This window comes from Pongo pygmaeus, chromosome 1 (genome assembly GCF_028885625.2).
Source record: "Pongo pygmaeus isolate AG05252 chromosome 1, NHGRI_mPonPyg2-v2.0_pri, whole genome shotgun sequence".
NCBI classification, from domain to species: Eukaryota; Metazoa; Chordata; class Mammalia; order Primates; family Hominidae; genus Pongo; species Pongo pygmaeus.
Window position 1 is genome coordinate 17,496,174 of NC_072373.2, and position 25,082 is coordinate 17,521,255.

At 43.2% G+C, this 25,082-nt stretch overlaps 1 protein-coding gene across 5 annotated transcripts in view; it reads right to left on the bottom strand.

Moving 5' to 3' along the window:
- DISC1 (DISC1 scaffold protein) overlaps positions 1-25,082 on the bottom strand; it is a 418,421-nt gene that overhangs the window by 249,624 nt on the left and 143,715 nt on the right. For 4 of the 5 annotated variants that reach the window (XM_054446009.2, XM_054445963.2, XM_054445979.2 and 1 more), the window contains exons 5-6: positions 21,917-22,046; positions 18,070-18,305 (exon numbers count right to left, since the gene is read on the bottom strand). In XM_054446009.2, the coding sequence (XP_054301984.1) occupies positions 18,070-18,305; positions 21,917-22,046 (366 nt within the window). Of the gene's footprint in view, positions 1-18,069; positions 18,306-21,916; positions 22,047-25,082 lie in introns of those variants that run through there. The other variant, XM_054446020.2, reaches the window with a different exon arrangement.

Below are 25,082 nucleotides of genomic sequence, written 5' to 3' on the forward strand. Positions count from 1 at the left end.
TAATATTAGGGCACCGCACACTGGTGCTTCACAATCCAAGTAAAAGGAGTTGCTACTCCATGTAGCAGCAGCAGCAGGTCCAACAGAAAACACGGCAGCTCTTTTGTTTTCTTCAGACTGATGGTTTCTTTTCAATCTGCCCAACTGGGAGACTGCGGGCTGCTACAACAATTAATGTGTGTAGAACATTACCATCATTGTCTGTAGTTTAGGAGCTAAGTGTTATGAATGGTGGCTCTAAGAAAATGTTATGTGAGAATGTCTTTGAGTTTTAACAATGATTATTACGGATTTTTAAAATCTATAATCATTTTTAAAAATGATTATGGATTATGATTTTAAAATTATTATTTAAAAATGATTCATTAGAAATGAAAAAGGGCTCCCTTCAATACTCTTGCAATATCACAAACAGAATGCAATCACTGATGTCAAAAATATGAGTAATAAAAATTCAATCTGGGGAGGGACAGATTGCTTTTCAGCCGTAATTAGAAGGGCAAATGGAATTTAAGTCAATAACAGTCACTAATCTAGATAATACAAGCCAAGACTTGGTCAAGGGCCAGAATGAGACATTTATACAGGAGGATACAGCCAGGCAATTTTGGTTCAATGACTTGGGAGTGAGAAACTATTCTAAAGATAACTGATCCAACCAAAGAACTGTCTCTACTTCTAGCACTCTGCTCCAAGCCACGGGCACCTCTCCTCTGAAATGCTGCAATCGTCTCTGAACAGTTCTTCTGCGTTCACCCTCACTCCTCTATAGTCTGTTCTTGAGATGTAGCCAGGGTGAGCCTTCACAAGCATGTCAAATAAAATGCCACTACTCACTCCATCACACCTGGGTCGAGCCAAGTCTGCAACGGCCTATATGGCCCATCTCTCATCTCGTCTCTTACCTCCTCTCCTACAGCTCCCTTCTTTGCTTACTCTACCCTGGCCACAGAGGCCTCCTGACAGCTCCTCAAATCTGCTGTGGCTGGTGCAGGCTCCACTGCCTTGACCTTCTGTCCCAGCATACATAATGGGCCAACCCCCTCCCACCTGCAAGTCCTTGCTCACCTCTGACCCTCTCAGTGAGGCTGGCCGGACTACTCCATTGACAGCTGTAAATTTCACATCCACTCGTCTTCCACCCCAATCCCCAAGTCATGTTCATTTTCTACTAACCTACCTGTAACTTACTAATTTATTATGTTTGTTATTTATTTCTGCCTTTTACTACTAGAAAAAGAATTTCACGTGGGCAAGGATCTTTGGAGAAGTACTTGAAGTGCTTGGTACACAGTGCGTACCTAATCAATATTTGATTAATGAATGATACTCACATTCTTGTCTTCTAAGAAATAAGTGGGGTGAGGTGGGGTGGGGCGGAAGCATCCTCACCTCTGCTAGAGGCACACTCAAACCACAGGATGGTGAGCGGCTCCATCTTTATCCCCATTTCCCACCACTGCCCCCTCCAGATCAGGGATTAAAGGCTGCAGCTGCTCTTGACTGTATGGCTGGGGTGGAGCTTTGCATGACAGAGAAAGAGGTTAAAAACTTGGAGTCAACTCATGAGATGTTCTCTCTTCTTTTTAAATTCCATCTCTCAGAAGTCTTACTCTCTGGTTTATCTCTGTTGGAGGGTTTCCCTTCACGGGCTATATTACATGTTGAATTGTGTTCTCCACAAAATTTGTATGTTGACGTCCTGACCTCCATATCTCAGAATGTGACTGCAGTTGGAAATAGGGTCATTGCAAATGTACTTTGAGTTAAGATCAACCATACTCCGACATGACTGTTATCCTTATAAAAGGGGAAATGTGACTTCGGGGACATGCATAGAGGGAAGATGATATGAAAAGACACAGGGAGAAAATGATCATCTACAAGCCAAGGAGAGATACAGATCCTTCCCTGACAGTCCCCAGAAGGAAACAACCCTGCTGACACCTTGATTCTTGGACTTTTTTTTTTTTTTTTCTGAGATGGAGTCTCACTCTGTCATCCAGGCTGGAGTGCAGTGGTGTGATCTCAGCTCACTGCAACCTCCACCTTCTGGGTTCAAGCGATTCTCCTGCCTCAGCCTCCCAAGTAGCTAGGATTACAGGCCTGCGCCAGCATACCCAGCTAATTTTTTTGGTATTTTTAGTAGAAATGGGGTTTCACCATATTATCCAGACTGGTCTCAAACTCCTGACCTCAAGTGATCCACCCACCTCGGCCTTCCAAAGTGCTGGGATTACAGGCGTGAGCCACTGCGCCCGGCTGATTCTTGGACTTCCGGACATGATAAATTCCTGTATTAAGCCAGGTGGCTGTGGTGCTACTTTATTATGGCAGCAAACTAATACAGGCTGGCATGGGAAGGAAGACAATGTGGAGGGCCACTCATTCCTGCCTCTTAGAATGGTAAGAGCTAGAAGTCTGGAAGTGAGGTGTAGGCCTGGGCAAAGGGCACCAGTGGTCTCATCTGGGAGACCTCTAGCAAGTGCCTCTAGCAAGTGCCAGATGAGTTCTCACTGCCAACCTGCTGCCAAGATCAGAAGATGGCTCCAAAAATTCAGAGTGATTGTGCTTAGAGCATCTTTCTCATCTTTCTCAAAAACCTATAGCTACTGCTATAATGTCAATGTGTCCTCCAGAATTCATGTGTTGGAAACCTAATTCCCAAAGCAACCATGTCAAGAGGCGGGACCTTTAAGAAATGATTAGGTTACCAGGAATCTGTCCTCTTGAATGGATTGATATCATTACTGGGGGAGTGGGTTCCTGATAAAAGGGTGAGTTTGGTCTCCTCCCTTCTCTGTCTCTCTCTCTTTCTCTCTCTGTCTCTGTCTCTCTCCCCCGCTCTCTCTCGCACACATGCTCTCTCTCTCTCTCTCTCTCACCCTTCTGCTTCCTGCCACGGGATGATGCAGTAAGAAGGTCCTTGCCAGATGCAGGCCCCTCAACCTTGGACTTCCAAGCCTCCAGAAGTGTAAGAAATACATCTTCTCTCTTTATAAATTACTCAGTCTGTAGTAACAAAATGGACTAAGACAGCTGCACTGGGCATCTATTTGGTTAGAGAATCCCATGCCTCAATCTAACAGCAACTAACAACTATTTACTCGGTTTCTCCAGATCCTGTCCCTTAGGGAGGCCTACCTCAAGAGCCTTATAACATACTTAAATCCACACCCTCTCTTAGTAATACTTCCAATACTCGCCTTAGATCCAGGCAAAAGAACTCCTTCCTTGCTCTCTGCCACATTAGAGGGCTCTGTCCTGATCCTCCTTACCCTTGAGGAGAAGGGTAAATGGGGCGCCAAAGGTACATGCCACCCAAAGCTGGTTCAGGCAGCCAAAGCCAGAAGTGCCTTCCTGAAGAGCCAGGAGGCTGCATCCTGCCAAGGCCTCTTCTCAGAGCACTGCTCCCAAGGGTGGACACAGTGCAGTGGGCATACCTCTAGGCCCCAAGGGTGGACACAGTGCAGTGGGCATACCTCTAGGCCCAAGCAGTAGTCGAGCACAGGCTACTTTGAAGGGTGTAGATATTACCTGGGCATACAGGCTAGGTCCCCATATAAAACCTACCATGGTGTGGGACAGGTGCAAGGGTAGGAAGACCAGGTGGGAAGTTCCATTTGACCCCTTACTCTGGGACACAATGTCAGGCAGGCCTGGATAGACCCCTTTAATGTTATATCCTAAAGAAACCACCTCTCATTCCATACAATCTTTGTTAGTTTATTACCAGTTCCTCGTACCACCAGTAACCCAGCCATAACCACCTTAGCACCTGGCACTGGAGGCAAAGCCTTGGCTCTCAGCATTAGAGGCACACCCAAGGTGACAACCACACATCTGCCCCAAAGATGAGCCTTTGAAGAACAAACTCTGTTCCTGTTCTTATCTGGACCTCTGCAGAGAAAGAATATTAACGACACTTAGAGAATTACACCACTACCCCACTAACTTTCCGCAAGACTTTGAACAAGTCACTTTCATCTGGGGCTCCATTTTCTCAGTTGCAAAATGAGGAAGTTGGACTAAATTATTTCTAAAATCCTTCCAGGTCTACTATCCCATATTCTTTAACTGCTCTGTCATTCAAAAATCTTTTACTAGCCTTTCTTATTTTTAGATATTTAGAGAATCTGAAAAACACAAAGGTTTTATAAAGTGCCAGATAATATTGATAATAGAGACAGAAATATACAGGAGACACATGTTATTTTTCACTCTATAATAGAGTAATAGAGACAGAAATATACAGGATATATTAGATGAGACAGAAATATAATAGATAATAGAGATATATTAGATATTAGAAATATAAAATAGAGACAAATATACAGGAGATACATGTCGTTTTTTACACTAAGTGAGGGATGTGTTTTTCAGCTAGGAAGCTAACTGTGCAGAGTCTGCTCCCTGCAGACAGTTGTCCGCTCATCTTCCTGCCTGTGTATATGTGGCTTTATGCTGAAGTTCCACTTTAGCAAAAAGCTACAGGAGAACAGAAATATCAATTTTATCTCTGAACAGCCTTCTCTCTACTCTCTCCCTACATTCCCTATCCCATTCCCTGTTTCTTGTTTTGTAAAAATCAGTTTAAGAATGAGAGATTATTACTAAAGCAAACTACAAATGATGGAAAGAGCAAAATGACAGCTATCTTAGCATAGGCGCCATTTGGGTCTTTAATTAAAACACACTCACACAGCCAGGTATGGTGGATCATGTCTGTAATCCACACATTTGGGAGGCCAAGATGGGCAGATCACTTGAGCACAGGAGTTCAAGACCAACCCGGACAATATGGTGAAAACCCGTCTCTACCAAAATAATAATAATAATAATAATACAAAAATTAGCCAAGTATGGTGGCATGTGCCTGTGGTCCCAGCTACTCAGGAGGCTGAGGTGGGAGTATTCCTTGAGTGCAGGAGGCTGAGGCTACAGTGAGCTATGATCACACCACTGCACTCCAGCCTGGGTGACAAAGCAAGACTTTGTCTCTAAATAAATAAATAAATAAATAAAATAACACACACACACACACACACACACACAGACAAATCTGTTGACATTAACAACCTTGCCAATGACTGCTCAGTCTCCTCACCTTCTGTCAGAGGGCAAGTGGATAACAAAATGACTGTGGAAACAGCTTCAGGAAATACACATTTATCTACTTGGCCTTTTTCTTTCCTTAGACCCTTCTATCCTCACAGCTGATAATGTCACATGGCACCCATCGGACATTCATGGAGCACAGAGGCACAAATGCCATGAATTCCTCTAGACTTCGGATGATCTTATAAAGGCACAACAGGGTACATAAATTCATCAGAAGCAAGCCATTCTATATGGCTATAAAAATGACTCAAGCTGGTTATCTGAGACCTTTACTTCTGGGAAAGCCAGTGTGGTGCAGTGGAGAGAGATCTGAGCTGAGAGACAGGAGCACCAGGGCCTCTGCTGGCCATCCTTGCCACCTTTGGCAAAGCACATTATCTCTTTCCAGTTCGGTGGTGGCTGAAGCCAGAGAGTTTGCTGGACTCAAGCCAGACACTCACCTTCGTGCTCACCAACTAGCTCATCTTTTGATGATCATGGGAGGAATGAAGTACAGAAAGACCATTTAACAAATCATGCAGATATATACCATACCTGTATTATAGTAAGAAAATATTTTAGAGTAATCTGACCAAAATCAGGCACATAAATTTTTAACAAGGGTGGAATAAATATATTTAGAGTTTTTCTCTCTGGCCAAGGCAAAGGACATTAAGTAAAAGAACCCAAGAAAACTAGGCCAGGGAAATACTTGAACATTTAGTTCTTTGATTCTTTCTCTGAATACACATCACATCATGACTCACATTCTCCCTGACTATTTCTCTGAATTTCAAGGATCCTGTGTCTTCAACTAGGGTGCTACACTCAGTTATTCTGAGTCCTTTTAGTAAAGCACAACTTCTCCAAATAACTCAGCAAACTGAAAATGAGGTGTTACTTTTTTTTTTTTTTGAGATGGAGTCTCACCCAGGCTGGAGTGCAATGGTGCGATCTCGGTTTACTGCAGCCTCTGCCTCCCGGGTTCAAGCGATTCTCCTGCCTCAGCCTCCTGAGTAGCTGGGATTACAGGTGCACACCACCATGCCCAGATAATTTTTGCATTTTTAGTAGAGACAGGGTTTCACCATGTTGGTCAGGCTGGTCTCAAACTCCTGACCTCGTGATCTGCCCGCCTCAGCCTCCCAAAGTGCTGGGATTACAGGTGTGAGCCACTGTGCCTGGCTGATGTCACATTTTATAAGACCATGAACTCTTTTTAATAAGATGCACCCATGTAACTCATATCATAAGGGATAACGGAGGGAGAAAGGGAGAGAAAAAAATGAACATAAGGATTTCTGATCTTTTCTTGGAAAAGATTTCCTGTGATAGAGGTGCTGATGCAAAGGCAGTGAGCAGAGGAAAGGAGTAAGCCCTAATAGTGAATTTGCTGAACTTTCCAAATTGGCACATATGAGCAAGGTAGCACACACACGCGTTCACACCCTCACCCCGTGCCATCTCTTGCAGGTCCCCAGGCTTACTGGGAAGCTCTGCCTGACATCACAGCATCACAGCACGCATCGAAGTCCAGTTTCATCAAAAATCACAGCTTTATTTTTAACTGATGAACTTGGTATTTGGCTTATCCAAATACTCCAAGTATTAATTCAACCAGATCCTTCTCATTGCCTCAAACAATCTTATTCCAAACTGAAACTGTAATTCATGTGCCAAAAACATTTTGACTTACAGACATTTGTCTGTAGGAGATTTTGGTGGTTTAATAATGAAAAAATGAGAACAGAAATCAGAAATATGAACAGCCTTATGTTCAGATCATAATCATTCTCCTTTCTACCCCTTCCTCACAAGTTCTTTAATGGTTCTTTTTTACAATAATAAGGAAATAAATTACCAGCCTCTTATTTTTGGAGACTGGTAATCAAGTCAGCTCCATATTTTCAACTATTCTCATAACCATGATGTATTTAAATGTTCAAACAAGATTTCAGTACTTGGGCTCTAGAGCTTTTTCCCCCACCCCCAAAAACTCATGTGAGTTCAACCCATGAGATCAACAATTTGATCTAAGGGGAAAATGATACTACATCCAGGCTTATTCTGTTAAGTGATCCAAAGGCAACTTCATATTTCCATTTCAATTACTACCCTCCCTTTATTCTGATTATTTAATAAGTAATGTCCAGTTGCTCCCATGGGAACAACTGAGTTTTTAAATAAATACCCAGAGCTGCTTGCGTTTATTTATTTATTTTTATTTTTTGAGACAGTCTTGCTCTGTCACCCAGGCTGGAGTAGAGTGACATGATCTCCACTCACTGCAACCTCCACCTCCCATGTTCAAGTGACTCTCCCACCTCAGCCTCCCGAGTAGCTGGAACTACACAGACGTGCCAACATACCCGGCTAATTTTTGTATTTTTTTTTTGGTAGAGATGGGGTTTTGCCATGTTGACCAGGTTGCTCTGAAACTCCTGACCTCAAGTGATCCTCCCACCTCGGCCTCCCAAAGTCCTGGGATTACAGACATGAGCCACTGTGCCCAGTCATTTGCATTGATATTTAATACTAATTTTTAAAATATATTCTTGCTTCTCCTAAATTTCTGAGTATTTATACTTTCCATAACTATAAAGTTTGCCAAAAACGTTGTACTTTCTGCTGTGGGTTTATTCTTCTTTTCTGAATCATCTTTAATTAACTGGCGTCTGGCTAAGAATAAGCATATGCACAGCTCAAGTTTGCAGAGACAATTTTAACCTCACATTTCTCTCAAGCATCTCTCAAAATCTGTTGACAAAGCAGCAGATCAGCCTGATTCCTAAAACTGGGGAATATTGTCTATTTCATTTCCTAAAATGTTTCTGTGGGTAAACTAAAGATGGACATACTTTATTGGATAAGAAATGCAAAAATAGACCACTGGTGAACAAAATGAATGAACAGCAGGAAAAAAATCCAGTTGACTAAAGGAGAAATTGCATAAAGAATCCAAACACCAATATCAACATGACTCAAAGAGGAAGCTAAGGAAATTTGCCAAAGAGGTAGTACAAAATAGTAATGACAATGAAAGTCAAGATGAATGTTTAACAACGATCTCTATATAAGACACAGTACCCCCCACTGAAAGCAGCTACAGGAAATCTAGAGGTTCTGTCTGGCTTTGGTTTGGGTCATCTTAGCAGCCTAGCTATCAGCATAGGGTAGATTAATCACCCTTCCACAGCTCAAAAAAGATGTGCTCTTAACTGATTAAATTCTCAGCAAGCAATGAGCTGGTATTTCCAACCTGGGGATATTCCCAGCAGTCACTGGAGAAGGGTCTATCTGAGCAGAGCTAAATTACCTTCTGCTGGAAGATTCCAAAACTTCTGCACTTCTTCCAGAGTTTCAGCTCAAGATCTGAAGAAGAGTTTAGCCTGACATACTAAATTAACATCTGAAAAGTTAAAGCAGGGAATAGTAACATACAACTTACAAAAAGGAAAGAATAAGAGAATTTGATAAAGGGAACAGAAGATTGCAGAAGACATGTAAATTACAAAGAAATTAAGTACAGAACAGTTCTCAAGGTGATAATAACGGAAACTAAAAATTGAAATTGACTAGGAGAAAGACTTAAAATAGGTCACATGTTTCATGTTTATGAGAGTTGACTTGCAGCTGCAATATTAGAACTAGCTATGATCATTCTAAAATGACTATCTCCCATCTTTGATAATCCATGGGGCTCCAGTTGAAAATAATTAATCTAATGCCTAAATTATATAAAAGAGAAATGGATGAGTCTACAAATCACAAGCCTCCAAAGAGCTACCTAAACAATAATAATACTAAGAATAATAGATTCGTGTTGTAAGCTTCTTAAAGAAAACAAGCCCAGAGAATTTGTAAAATATTAAAATACAACATTATAAAACACATATCCATTTTTTCACCCTCCTTTGTTCTAAGTTATTCAAAAATCATTGTAAATGTTACTGTAGCACATAATAAAGTATTTTTTTACATCTGCAAGTAAAACAGAATTCCTCCCTTGAGTTTCTCAAATACAGCCTGTTAACTTAAAAATCACACAGCCTGTTAACTTAAAAATCATACAATTTATCAATTTAGAAGGGAGAGCTTTATTTCTTAAAAGGGGGTTACAGCCTGCAAGGTTGCCATTCTAACAGGCTGGGAAGCATAGCCTCCGGCAGAAGCCATTAGCAGAATAGGTTGACCAAGGTTGACCAAGGCTGGCCATGGTGGCTCACGCCTGTAATCCCAGCACTTTGGGAGACCGAGGTGGCTGCATCACAAGGTCAGGAGATTGAGACCATCCTGGCTAACATGGTGAAACCCCATCTCTACTAAAAATACAAAAAATTAGCCGGGCGTGATGGCCGGTGCCTGTAGTCCCAGCTACTTGGGAGGCTGAGCCAGAAGAATGGCATGAACCTGGGAGGCGGAGCTCGCAGTGAGTTGAGATGCACCACTGCACTTCAGCCTGGGCGACAGAGCGAGACTACATCTTAAAAAAAAACAAAAAAACAACAAGAATAGGTTGACCAAGTATACATATTCCACAGGTTATAGCAGGAGCTATGAATATTCATGAAGGTGGTCCTAATGCATGCATACTGAATAAGCACACATGTTATATACAACTTATGTTCACCTTAGTGTGGAGACTTAACATTTACATGTATTACAATTAGGCCCTCTATGTAAAAGGTCTTTTCAGAACACAAAGGCACTCAAGTGTCTCTGTAAACAGGCCAGAAGCAGTCCACAGTTGGTCTTTGTATCAGAAGAAAGTTACTGAAATCAGCCTCTTTTCTAATGAAAGCTGCAGTTATGGCTGGTGGAACAGGGAGTCAGTCAGTCAGCGTCCGGCGGTGGAAGGACTGCCATGGTTTTAAGATAGCTCATCTCTAGGACAGTGCTTTTTTAGCCACTAGAGAAAAAGAAAACCCAGGTGGCAGTCAGAAGGTAGTTTATTCTTTAAGTGCAGGGGTGTGTGACTTATCCCTGCCTGGCATGGCCTTAGGTCTTGTTTATAATTTGGTATCTTATTGCCACCGAGAGTCTGTTCCATCAGTTCTTATGATCTCATTTTAGCGTTGATGCTGGTCTGTTGTTATGTCTAAGCTACAAAAGGGAGGGCTTATAACAAGGCAAATCCAACCTCCCGGCCCATCGGGGCTGGGAACTCAATTTGTATGGAGTCTCTGGGGTCTCCTTGGCCAAGAGGGAATCCGTTCAGTGGTCGGGGTCTTATGATTTTATTTTTAATTTACAACATAATGAAAACTGGAAATGGGGGTCCTGTTTTCTTGGGAACCTACATTTCCTGGTGAGCAGCATCTGTACCAGACAGATAGGGGGGATTTTCAAATCTCTTCCTTCTTTTCCAATCCTCTTCCTCCTTCACCAGATAATAGTCTGGTAAACTTTTCCACGTTGCCTGTAATGACGACTTTCCAGAAGAAAACGGGAGGATACACAATGGTGAGGCGAGGTCTAAGCTCTGAGCCGCAGCAGCAGTGATTGGAAAGCAGGCTTTGCTCAGGTCCATGCTCTAGGGACCAGCCCTTAGGAAAGTACCAGCTAGAGCACCGTGGCCTGTGGATGGTCACAGCCCGTCCAGGGAACTTCAAAGAGGAACTTAACATAGAGCTCCTAGGAATAGAATTATGAGGGATTTTTAGGCAGCTTATTTTAACTTATTTCATAAAATACTAAAGTGCAAAGTATTGTAGAACCAGAAAAGACCTTCCACACCATCCAATTGAAACCCTCTTTTCACAGACAAGTAATACCAGTTCCTCTAGCCCTGGGGCAGGGCCTTGCTTTCCAGTTTCTCTTCCTCTCACATTTCTTTCTTTGGAACGTCTGACAGACCTCTCTGACTTGAGACAGTTGCCTGTTTGGTCTTCCCAGGCTGCCTATTTTTAGATACCCCTTGGCTCCAATCAAATCAGGCAACACTAGGCACACAGAGACAACCATCCCTGGCCTGGAGGAACAACCATTCTCTTTTCCTTGGGCCCACAGACCCACACTCTTCTGGGCTGGACTTCTTTCCATTGCTTGACTAAGCACTCCGTCCAAGGCCTGGTCTCTCCCAGGCCATCAGTGTGAACCATCTCTGGATTCCCTCTGCATTAAAAATTGGCCAAAGACGTGAGGGCACCGCTTTTACGGCTGTGTGAACTTGGACCCTCAGCAGCCTCATCGGCAAAATGGGCATAAAAACAATATATTGCCCAACAAAACTTATAGGGTTATTGTAAGCAAGTATGACAGTTCGTAAATAACAGAGATATTAAAATTAGTGTATGAGTATCATCACCAGTCTAACTAAGGACAGACAGGATACATTTGAGTGGAGAGGGCACACCTGCAGGGAGGTCCTGAACGCTGCAGACGTCGCCTATGCAGGGAAGCCTCACTCCAGGCACTCATCTGGCCAGCATTGCTCACACACTTCTGTCTCACTGCATTTGCTGTCTTGGCAAATATTTTTCTGCCTCATGAATTCCTGGGAAAAGCAAGATGTCTAACTTTACTTAAAAACGGGGGTGGGGAAAAAAAAACTCTGTAATCCCAGTGACCCAGGAGGCTGAGGTGGAAAGATCACTTGAGGACAGGAGTTCAAGTCCAACCTGGCAACATAGCAAGACCCTCATCTCTATAAAAAATTAAAAAATTAGCCTGGCATGGCGACATGCACCTATAATCCTAGCACTTGGAAGGCTGAGGCAGGAGGATCACTTGATCTCAGGAGTAAAATGCCGCAATGAGCCATGATCATACCACTGTACTCCAGCCTGTGGGACAGAGGGAAACCCCATCTCTAAAAAAGAGAGAAAAGTCCTTATCAAAAAAAGTTGGGGGGGGGGGAATCAGAATTTCCTAGAAAAATGCAAAGCTCTCCTCTTTCTCCAGATGATTTCTAATGCTCTCAGTCCCATAAAGCCATTGTCTTGGCAAACCAGTCAGGTAGAAGGCAAAGACAGAGGAGAGAGACAGACAAAGCCCAGAAGTGGAGATTAAAGAACAATCTTCACGAATGGAAAAGCAGCTTGGAGACTGCTGATATGCTGCAGGGATATTCTCTGCAGTCTCTGCGTGACTCCAATTTGGTGGCTGCCTCGCACTACCCCTGGGGCAAGAGCATTAATGGGACCCCTCCCACACAGCTGCCTCCACGCAACCCTCTTCGAGAATCTCTACCAGGATCCTAGATTTGGGATCAGTTTTCCAATTCAGGCCTTGCTGTTTCACTGTCTCCTCACTCTAATAAGATATGTTTCTGAGGGAAAAGAGGAACTATTGATTTTTTTTCCCATTCAGTTGTGAGCTGGTGAATTACATTATTTCAAATCTCACTTGCAAGGAGGACTGACATCAGCAGGGACTGCGTGTTGTGGACTGACCACAGGTGTGATGAGGATGCCTGCAGCACCCTGCATAATCAGTGCCCCTGGCCAGGGAGCCCTGGGCAGTTTAGCTAGTGGTTGGGGGCATGAATACCGCAGAAGGCCTGGCTCTTCTCCACCCACCAGCCTCCCCAGCCCAGCCCTGCTGCGAGGCTCCCAGACTCTCCAACCAAGGCCCAGCCAGCCCTCCTGTAACCAGGGGTTGAGTTTGTTTCACACTTTATGCAAATGGTTTGTAAAAAGATGTGACATGTTTCTTCCAAATGCACAAGCGACAATTCGTCCATGAGCTGCCAGAACACATTTCACATGAAGCATGAAAAATCCGAGGAGCTGAGGAATGAAGAACTCAACCCCCGATGAATACAAGCCAGTCAAGCATTTCTAAAGAATGTTAGAAAGTATCCTAGGCAGCCCTCCACGTCATCACTGTGATTATTACTATAATTATTCCTCCCTCACTTTGCGGTTAGCCATATGCATGCTACATGAGGTCACAGGCTGCCCTCCCCTGGTTTTCCAGACACATAAAACCAACAAGAAGCCAGGGGAGGTTGAGCTAATGGTGCTAGAGAGAGATGAGCTGCAAATCACCATTCTCAATTTACGCCAAATAAATAGATGGAACCTCATGCCCCACATGGAGGGATGTGATCCACAGCAAACCTTGGACACTGTCACCTCCTCCATGTGTCCCCCATCTTTTCCCTCTCCTCCCTCCCCCACCCCCACGTCACAATCCCATTACAGAGAATGGGAGTGCAGTCAGCAGGGGGTGGAACAAGACCCATGGGTTTCATGTGGGAGGAGAACCAAGCTCACTGGCTAAAAGTGGTTCTTCTAAGACCCTCACATCAAAGGAAGACTTGCAGGAGAAAACAAGGAACTTGTTTTAAAGCAGTGGGGTTGAAATCCCAGGGATGAGAGAAATTCAAATGAACATATCTTTTAAGTGGTTCCTGTCCTTTCATGCACCCCTGCTCTGTCAGCTTCCATACTGTGGAGCTCCTCATTCTCCAGTGCTTAAAAAGGGTTCTCCTTTTGTTCACTGGAAGAAAACCATTTTTGTTGGCTCTACTCAAAAAGTGTCTATGATGTCTCTGGGATGGTAACACTTCATCTCCTCCTGCTAAGTTATTTGATCCAGAACACAGACATTGGAAAATTCAAATGGCTTCTTTGATTTCTATTATCACACCCAAACCGAAAATCACTGGGTGTCCTTGACCCCAGCACATGCCCTCTACTTCCAGCCCGTCTCTGACACTAGCCAGGGGGTTCCCAACAAGCCACAGTCAGAAATGATGGCCTCCATGCAAGAACGTAAGTCTCCACCAGTGATACATCCAGAAATGCCACGTGCTATTAGGAAGTTTCTTTTCAAGCTGTTGGGTTGTTGTCCACGAAACAAAGCATATCCTTCCCTCTGCAATTGCATGTTAGAAAGTTGAGTAAATTACAAACAGCACCCTGAGTTTGTATCTGGCCTCTATGAAAATCCTTATAGATGATGATAACAGTCGTGATGTTGAGTGATCTGTTTCTCTAGGTTTTGTAACAATACTAGTCTCTGCAACTTCTCTTTATAAGACTTCAAGGTTTTCCTGTTTCACAATTTGTCTGGCTCTCTCCATCTGGCCTAAGAGCCTATTCTCATGAACAACAAAGGCAGCTATTGATGTATGTAAGATGGGTTCATTTGGCTAAATATACCTACTGGATATTCTCCCTAAGTCAGCATTTTCTAAAAGACAACCAATACTTCATAGCAAAAATTAGGTTGACAGGATCATGTCCAATTAGTTAAAAATACTGGACCAAGCAATCTCTCTGACCTGTTGAGCCAGCTGGCTTTACACTGGTTTCTTTCAAATGCTTCACTTCTGCAGATCCATGCTGCAGCCCAACAGCTTGGAAAAGACATGTCTTCCTTCTCAAATGGAAAGCTCAAATATTGATGATGGGTTTCTCTAGTTGACGGTTATGGCAGGGAGCAGTCTGATGCCTCACCTCCCTACGGTGGAAGAAAGGAAGCTGACCAATCAAAATGTGCACCTACACAGCCCACACTGCCCTCCAGATGGGGCGATACCTCCCTGCACCTCAAAGTAAATTAGACTGATGCCAAGGGTCACCTCTTGAGAATCACCCAGATAATGAGGATGTCTCAGGGTGGTCACGCTCCAGCCACACGAAACTCCAGCCAGTGCTGATGGCCTCTGCTCACCATGAGTGTTTCATGCTGCAGGCACCTGTGTAACTTCCTCATCGCAGGAGAGAAAGGTCATGTTATTAACTAGTCATTAGATTGTCCAGGTTTTTTGTACCTTTTAACCGCTCTGGTTTATTCCTACCCTCCCATGAAACTCTTCATCCTTACATTCCTTTTTTTTTTCTTTGAGACAGGGTCTTGCTCTGTCGCCCTGGCTGGACTGCAGTGGCACAATCATAGCTCACTGTAATCTCAAACTCCTGGGCTTGAGTAACCTTCCTGCCTCAGCCTCCTGAGTAGCTAGGACTACAAGTACACTCGATCATGCCTGGCTAATTTTTTTTACTTTTTTTTTTATTTTTGTAAAGATTAGGTCTCAAATTCCTGGACTCAAGCATTCTTCCCGCCTTGGCCTCCCAAAGTGCTGGGATTATAGGTGTGAGCCACTGCTCCCAGCCTCATCCTTACATTCCCAAGATCTCCTCCTACATGAAGCCTTCATGGTTTCTGCAAGTCCTTGAGATACCCAGGTTTTCCTATAGTCACCTCAGCACAAAAACATGGCAGCCTGTTCTTGACCTGACCTCTGTAACTTCAGTGGGAATGTTCAGATTGGAGATGGTGGATTCTCCCAGAGGACCCCACAGACAGCAGTGCCCCATGTTCAAGATCATCCTCATATATAATTTCCCTAACAGCATCATAAAATCAGAAAGCCACAACTTTTGAAATGCCTTTCAAGAACATATCCAATTGGCCGGGCGCGGTGGCTCACGCCTGCAATCCCAGCACTTTGGGAGGCCAAGGCAGGCAGATCATGAGGTCAGGAGATTAAGACCATCCTGGCTAACATGGTGAAACCCTGTCTCTACTAAAAATACAAAAAATTAGCTGGGTGTGCTGGCACGAGCCTGTAGTCCCAGCTACTCGGGAGGCTGAGGCAGGAAAATCGCTTGAACCTGGGAGGCAGAGGTTGCAGTGAGCCGAGATCGCACCACTGCACTCCAGCCTGGGTGACAGAGAAAGACTCTATCTCAAAACATACAAACAAACAAACAAACAAATAAAAACCTATCAAAGTACTAGATTACTCGGTAAAAGTCACATATTCATGCCTTCTCTGTGACTCATCCTGATTAAAAGGCAAGCCAGAGGATATGGGTAGAAAACCAGACCAAGTCCTGGGCTCAGTTCTATCAGCCAACCACACTGTGGAGCTCCTAGTTTTAGATGAGGAAAGAGAATTAGTCATAGAAATAGCTCCCTTGGCTCTCTGGAAGGAAACCATCTTTTATTGATTCAGGCCCAAAGACAGCCATAGTTGTACACAAGATGATCTCTTACTAGCTACATCATCAGGGAAACTTTCTGAGTTTTTGTTTCCTCAGTTGCAAAGTGAGAACATAACAGCCTACCCACCACACCAAGGCAATAGCTGAAGAATGGTTCTGAAGGTGCAGGTGGGAGAGAACAAGCTGTATGCAAGGGACCCATTTCATTTGGATGAAAACCGGCAACAATCCAAATCTCTTCCCCCTCTCCATGGGCATGAGCCATGGGTTTAGAGTTCTGCCTGGAAATATTCGGGATAGAAGGAGAATGGGAGGAGATCTTAAGTAACTCCCTAGAATAGCATGTGCTGCTTGATTTTATAGGCTGGATAGGATGTGATACATGTGGAAGACAGAACAGTCGTTCACTAAATACAGTAAGATATATTTGGACAGGTAGTTTGAAGGCCTTCAGAAGACTGAAATTTCCATTGTAAAGACGACAACTGGAAGCATAATAAAGTGCTTAGTACCATCCAGGCTCTGCTGAGAGTTTTCTATGTATTACCTCGGTTCATCCATGTGATAGCTCTATAAGGTAGAAATTATTATCAACACCCCTTCCCTCAAATCAGCCAATAATGGGTTGAGTGAGGAGTTAACCTTCAACCCCAGACAATCAGGTGGCAGAGTCCGTATTCTCAACCACTACAGGTGGTGAGTTGTAGGAAGTCTTTTCTTCAGCACAGTGGCCAAGCCGACCATTGCTCCCACTCCTGGCTCTACCCACATAGCACTTGCAGTCCTTACTGCTCATCTACCCATTTGGGTGCTACTCACTTTTTTGTCCAACATGTGTAAGTGTGCATTCTGTATGTCTCAGAAATGAAAGTATGAGTTCTTGAAGGGCAAGAAAAGCTGGGTGCAAAGGCTAAAACCTGTAATCCCAGCACTTCAGGAGGCTAAGGCAGGAGGATCACTTGAGCTCAGGAGTTCAAGAGCAACCTGGGCAACATAGAAAGACTTCACCTCTACAAAAAAATAAAAACAAAAAAATAGCCGGTTGTGGTGGCCCAACCCTGTGGTCCCAGCTCCTCCAGAGGCTGAGGCAGGGAGGATCACCTGAGCCCAGGAGTTCAAGAACAGTATGGGCAACATAGAGAGACACCATTTCTGCAAAAAACTTTTTAAAAAAAATAGCCAGATGTGGAGGCTCAAGACTGTGATTCCAGCTACTCCAGAGGCTGAGGCAGAAAGGATCACTTAAACCCAGGAATTTGAGGCTATAGTGAGCCACGATTGTGCCACTGTGCTCCAGCCTGGGCAACAAAGCAAGACCCTGTCTCTTAAAAATAAATAAAGGGCAAAAAGTAGATGTGTATCTTATAGACATTCCATGATACAGAATACAGGGATGATTCTCACTCCAGAGTAGAGTGGAGAAGACCGGGCTTCAGAATTAATGAACAGGAGTGTAAATATCAGTTTTCTCTCTTATTAATTAGGAGTTTGGGCAAATTATAACCTTCTTAAACTCTTTTTCCTCACCTGTAAGATGAAAATAACAACAGAAGTAACTCATAGAGTCAGCTTATAACAGTGCCTGGTACATGGTAAGCACCCAGTACATTTTAGCTACCAATAACAATCCATTCTTCCAAATGGAAACTTTGTCATTGGGTGTCCCTCTCTCAATAGCTTGCCTCTTCCCTTAGATAGAGGCATAGTTCATCCAGATGATCGTCCTCAGCAAAAGTTGGCATTACGATCTCTAACCGATTGAACTCCAACAGTTCTCAAAGGGAGAGAGGGTGTCCTAAGGGTGTTTGGAAATGGGGAGGGTGCATATTGGAATAGGGAGGGGCGCTGGCATTTAGTGAGTTGAGTGGCCAGGATGTGAAATAACTTGCAATGCTCAGGACTGCCCCCACTGTGAAGAATTTTCCCACCCAAAACACCAATGGTGCTGCCACTGAAAAATATAGACTGCTTGGGAAATGTTTAGAGATGAAAGACAGCAGACAAAATCATTCCAATGAACAGGTCAAAGAGGCGAGCGACCCAAAATCAGTTAGGAAATCACCAGTACCTCTTTATGGTTTCCGGTGGCTCTGCATGGAAGGGAATCTGACCGGCTGAGGCCAGGGTGTCCTGCAACGCCTTGCTGACCTCCTGCAGCTGACCCAGGGACAGCCGGCCCACCAGTGGGGTCAGGTCGCAGCCCTGCCACCGGAGTTGCTGCTCTTGCTCCTCTATTTCCCTTCTCAGCTGTTGATCTTTGGCTTCCAGCACAGACATCCTTGCTTGGAGAGCTTCGATTTCTTTCTGTAGAGAATGAGGAGACAAGATTTTATAAATTAACCCTGCTCACAGCAAACTGCTCTGAGGATAATGACTCGTTTAAATGAGAATTGGCCATATGCACCAGAACCACAAAACTCCCCTTCTGAGGCAGGCAGATTTTTGGAGGTTTGCTGAACTGGAAAAATCATGCCAGCTTTATATTTCTAATGAGTTGGCATAAGGAAAAACATTCCCTCCCGAGCATTAAATAACTATGGGGGGTGAGGCAAGAATTTGACTTGGAAGAACCCAGCAGATACATAAGTGACTTACTTCATTTGGACGAGTTAGGACACAGGGCAGGGAGCCTCACGCACCTGAGGTCTGAGCTAAGCAGGTTACCCCAGCCACAGACCAAAACAAGAAATGCAACTGACCCTTTGTTAGTCTGTCCCCAAACACAAGATTTCAGAGTAGAGAGAAAGGTAAAAAATGGCTTCTTAAGTCTACAGGACTGAGAGAAGAATAAGATGCTGCAGATGGTGCCATGCAGTCTAAAGTTCATGAAAATATAAATAAATGTAATTTCTATGAATACAGCAAACTGAAATCCAAATAATCCATAAAATATCATTTAATATTAAGGTCAATTAACTAAACAAGCAGCAGGTAATGAACGCCCATCATGTGCACAGTGTTACAGTAGATCATAATCTCACTGCCCACATGATTCTGAATCAAAAATAAAACTCTTAATTAACATCTCCCATGTTTTGTGCTGATAAGAGTGCAACTCTAATCCTGGGTGTCTCCTAACCTCTTATTCACGTTCTCTCAGCCCCAAGGTGCATCACCTACAACTTCTACCTCCTGAACCCACTTCAAGTATGGGAGTGGGGAGAAGAATTGGGAGTTACTAAAGAATGTCTACTATCAAGACATTCTAAGAAAAAAGTAATGCCTCAGTGTCCCCAATTGCTCCAAGATTACAGTATTACTGACAAAGTCTCTCAACTAACCTCTCTACCTCCACCTTTGACTTCCTCTACCCTATTCTTTTCTTTTTCTTTTAGTTTTTTTAACTGGTAAAACACACATAGCATAAAATTCACCATCTTGGGCATTTTTAAGTGTAGAGTTCAGTGGCATTAAGTACATTCACATTGTTGTACAACCATCACTGCCATCCACCCACAGAACCCTTTTCATCTTGCAAAACTGAGATTCTGTACCCATTGAAAACTAATTCCCCATTATTCTCTCTTCCTCCAAGTCCCTGGGAATCACCATTCTACTTTCTCTATGAATTTGACTCCTCTAGGTAACTCATACAAGTGGAATCATACAGCATTTATCCTTTTGCGATCAGAGTATTTCACTTAGCATAATCTCCTCAAGGTTCAACCATGCTGTAGCATGTGTCAGAATTTCCTTCCGAGACTGAGTCATATCCCATTACATGTACATACTCCTTTTGTTTATCATTTATCTGTTGATGAGCACTCAAGTTGTTATCACCTTTTGGCTATTGTGAATAATGCTGCTATGAACATGGGTGTGTAAACATCTCTTTGAGTCTGTGCATTCAATTTTTTTGAGAGAGAGAGAGAGAGAGAGATAGATAGATAGATAGATAGATAGATAGATAGATAGATAGATCCAGAAGCGGGGGTGGCTGGACCACACAGTGAATCAATTTTTAATCTTTTAAGGAAGCAGCATACTGTTTTCCTATTGTCTTACATCCTATTCCTAATACAGGAGTCAAATTATTTACAATGTGGTCAGATCATGTCACTTCACTGCTTAACATCATCCAATGGTTCCCTGTTGCAATCTGAGAAAAGTCCACATCCTTACAAGGCCCCTTTATCTCTGACTTCCTCCCCAAATCCTCCCCGTCATTTACACTGCTCCAGCCACATGGGCCTCCAGCTGCCCTCTGAACACAGGAGGCCCACTCCCACTCTAAGCCTTCATGTTAGTATCCCCCTGCAGGATCCTTTTGCAGAAATTTCTGCAAGGCCTACTCCCTCACCTCTTTGAACTGTTGGGTCCAATCTCACTTCTCAATGAGTAGACTCCATCCTCCTCCACATCATCTTAGTCTACTCTGTGAAGCTCTTATCACCCTATAACATACCAGTTGTCTAATAGAGGTTTTATTATGTTTATCACTTATTGTCTATCTCCCCATTCTCACCCCTAGTGGATCAAAAACTCCCCAGGAATCTCAAGCATTTCAAACAGTATCTGGCACTTAGTGAATCCTCAATAAATGCCTGTTGAATAAATGAATATTCAAGTACCCTTCCCAGAGTGCTTCAAACACTAAGTGCCCAGGGCTAAAATTATTTTCTGTACACTCTGACTTTCTCAGGAATTGTGTAGACCTTTAATTGGCAAATGTTATTAAAAATCAAAAACCAGATTTCACATTTTCAGCTATCCAAACGTTATAATGATGCACATTGAGTATGTAAGTGCTCAGTTAATGGGGGAAATAGTTTCAAATAAATTGCCCTGACTTTTTCCTCCCTTTGGCACCTTACTCTTGCAGTGACCTGGATGGGGCAAATTCAGATAACACGAATACTCTATGGCCGGAGCAGAGATGGGAAGCCTCCAGCCTAAGCCAGGATTTGAACTTGGGTGTTGAAGACCTATGCTCTTCCCATGAAGTCATGTTGCTTCTAATCAATGTGTCCTCATCGCTCCCCACTCATGCTTCACAGCTCCAGGCTCAAGCAGGCATGGACCCTATTTCAAGATTCCCTGCCTCTGGGGTGCCCTGTCAACTTCCAGAGCTCTGGCTTTAACTCAGTGCTGCACCCAGATTTGTAGCCCCTCGATGATTCTTAGCTAACTTGTATCCTCTGTTCTGGGCCAACCTTGGGCTTCCACGCAGCCGGCTAATCATTCCAGATGTGCCTGCCTTGCTCAGTCCGAACTTACAACTCTGCCTCTTAACAACTGCAGCTCACAGTCCACCATGATAGGAATTTCCATAAAGGATTTTCACAGCACAGATGTCTTTCTGCCTTTCAAAGGAAGCTTCTAAAGGTCAAAATGATAAGAAGTGGCAGACTGGCCTGGCAGACAAGAAAAGCATATTCAAAAGGTAATGAGGAGTATCGAAAACAGGCACAAATGCTGCTGAGCTTTCAACCCTCGTTTGTAATGAGATTCCTACAAGCCCTCTAGTCATTCCCACCATCTCTCCTTTTTGTACTCCCTGGCTTGACAGCCAAGGCTCTAATTGCTACACTCAAGGAAAGCAAAGACCCACTTGGCTGCATTTGGCTTAAATGGATAAGAAAGATGCTGGCTGGGCACGGTGGCTCATGCCTGTAATCCCAGCACTTTGGAAGACTGAGGTGGGAGGATTCTTTGAGCCCAGGAGTTCAAGAGCAGCCTGAGCAACATACTAAGACCTGATATCTACTAAAAATAAAAAAATTTAGCCAGGCATGGGGGTCACACCTGTAGACCCAGCTACTTGGGAGGCTGAGGTAGGAGAATCACCCAGGAGCTCAAGGCTGCAATGAGCTATGATTGCACCACTGCCCTCCAACCTGGGCAACAGAGCAAGACCCTGTCTCAAAGAAAAGAAAAATGCCATCATATTTCTTGAAGATCTTTCACCTGCTCACCTGTAGCTGCTGCTTTTCCTGAAGAAGCCAGTCTCGTCTCGTGATGGACACGTGCAAGCTGTCCTGAGCAGTGGGTTCCAACAGCCTCGGCTCCATTCTCAGTGGGGTGTGGGTGTCATCTCCTCTGGCCCTTAAAACAACACATACCTATTGGTACAGGTATGCAGAAGCTGAAATCCTCATGTTGACAAGTATTTTAAGAGTAAGAAACTCCACCAAGTGGCCCCCATCTGTTCTCATACTTAGGAGGGTACTTACCTGTTTTTAGGATGAGGTCCTTAATGTAAGTTTCTACCTTAATTACAATCTCTTGTGATTTTTGCTTTTTCCCCTTAGTCAGAATTCTATTATGGGACCTGCACTGTCCGATAACGTAGCCCCTGGCCACATGTGACACATGGTTAGCCCAAATTAAAATGTGCTAAAAGTGTAAAACACACACCAGATTTTAAGGACTTAGTATGAAAATAAAGAGTACAAAATAACTCATTAGTAATATTTTTAAGTTCATTATATGTTGAGATAATATTTTGGGTATATTGAATTAAATGTATTGTTAAAATTAATTTCACCTGTTTCTTATTAATTTGGGGGAAATATAACAAGATCTTTATTCAAATGATTAGGAGTGTTGAATTCACACTCACTGTTTCTGAAATTCACCAGTTCCCTTGCCTTTACGGCATCCACCCTTCCTCTGCTCATTTAGAATCTTCCGCTTTGCACTAATGTTTGAGTCACTAGTCAATGAGAAGGTTGTCACTGAGGGTTTCAGAAGATTTTCTCCCACAATCCACTTTAATCACAGAGAAATACACTTCTTGCAGAGCCCACATCATGTTTTTTTTTTTTTTTTTTTTTTTTTTATTCCCAGCACTTATCACAGTGTTGAACTTAATAAAATTAGGCCAAGAGTCCTAGAAAATGCAACTGAGCTCCTGGCAGAATTTTCACTTGATTAACTTTCTTCTTAATTTTTTTTTTTTTTTTTTAGATAATGTCTTACTGTGACACCCAGGCTGGAAAGCAATGGTGCAATCTCGGCTCACTGTAACCTCAGCTTCCTGGGTTCAAGCAATCCTCCTGCCTCAGCCTCCCGAGTAGCTGGGACTATAGGCGTGTGCCACCATGCCCAGCTAATTTTTGTATTTTTAGTAGAGACAGGGCTTCACCATGTTGGCCAGGCTGGTCTCGAATTCCTGACCTCAAGTGATCCTCCCTCCTCCGCCTCCCAAAGTGCTGGGATTACAGGCGTGAGCCATCACACCTGGCCCTTAATCTTTTTTAATGTGGCTACTAGATCATTTAAAATTGTGTATATGGCTCACACTAGATTTTATTGGATAGCACTGCCTTGGACTATCCAAACAGGGCCAAATTCCAGAGCTGACCTTGATGGAGATTAAAAGGAGGGGTGACTGATTTGCAGATGCTTGGGTGCGAGCTTCTCAGAAAAAATTTGCTAAAAGACGTCAAAACCACTTAAAATCTTTTAGGCTCCTTCTCTTATTCTTGCCGGAGTTGACATATTTGGTGACAGTGATGCTAGTGAAAATGTGGCACAGGTTTGGGTCTTACGTTGGTGAGCTGTCTTTACAGGAGACTTGTTGGTATTTGTCACCAAAGAATGACAAATTCACCCTTAAAACAATCCATTTCTAATGGAATGCAGGTGGGCAGGAAAACAATTTACCCAAAGCAAAACTATGTCAACAATTCAAGGAAGCTATGTCCAAGAAAACACCATCAACTAAAACTAATAGGCAAATGACAAGTTGGGAAAAATATATTGCTACACATATGGCAGAAAAAGGGATAATATTGCTAATTTATAAAAAGCTATATCAAATTATGAAGGAAAAGACAAGTGCACCAACCAGAAATTCCAAAAAAATGGAATACGGCTCAGCGTGGTGATGCACACCTGTAGTTCCAGCTACCTGGGAGGCAGAGGCAGAGAACTGCTTGAGCCTAGGAATTTGAGACCAACCTGGGCAACACAGCAAGATCCCCCACCTCAGAAATAAATGAAGTGTTAAGGAAAATGATTATTATCCAAAGTTTTTTTTTTTTTTGTAGAGGGGACGGGGTCTAGCTCTGTTGCCCAGGCTGGAGTTCAGTAGCATGATCTTGGCTCACTGCAACCTCTGCCTCCCAGGTTCAAGCGATTCTCCTGCCTCAGCCTCCAAAGTAGCTGGGACTACAGGCATGCACCACCACAGCCAGCTAATTTTTGTACTTTTAGTACAGACGGGGTTTCACCTTGTTGGCCAGGATGGTCTCGATCTCCTGACCTCGTGATCCGCCCACCTCGGCCTCCCAAAGTACTGAGATTACAGCCATAAGCCACCAAGCCCAGCCTCCAAAGATAGTTTTAAATGAAAATCCAAAAAACATAAAACATCATCTTTCACCGAACAAACTGGCCTGGCAAGCTTTTCCCAAACCATAAGTCTTTGGTGAGAGTAGGGAATAAGAATGAGACTTAAAATTAAATATAACTTGGGATTCTACATTCCCACATCTAAGTATTGATTGCACGTAAATAACCATAGTTTTACACAAAGATCAGCTACAAAAATCAGGTTTTTTTCTTAGTAGCCCAAGACTGAAAATACTCTAATCATGCCCCAGCATCAGGACCTCTTAGCAATGCTAAGCAGCCACTAAAATTAGGTCACACAAGAAGATATACTGGCCTGGAAAATGTTCACTATTTATTGCTGTTTTTTCTAAAGCAGGTTTTATGGCAAAAAGTATGAAATGAACCATTGTAAAAATATTAATAACATGTACATAAAATAAAAGAAAAATATTCACCGAAATGCTATCAGCTCTTATCTCTGGGTGGTGGGATCATTTCTTTCCATTGATCTTTCTAAAGTTTCCACAGTGAGCATGTATCATTTTTACAACTGTAACATAAAATGTTTGCCAACACACACTAAGTAGCTGCACTTTTGATTTAAATATTTTAACATAGCCAATTAGTCTTGTAGCTCTTGAACATGTCTGTGTTTTAAATAAAGCTCATCAATAACATCACCTTCAAGGTCATCTTCCCTTGCAGAGGAGCAGATATCTGTAGCTCTGACACTTGGAGGCATAAACTCAGCATCCTAAACAGGCCAAATTAAACCTATCCCCTCCTTCCGCGGCATCTCCC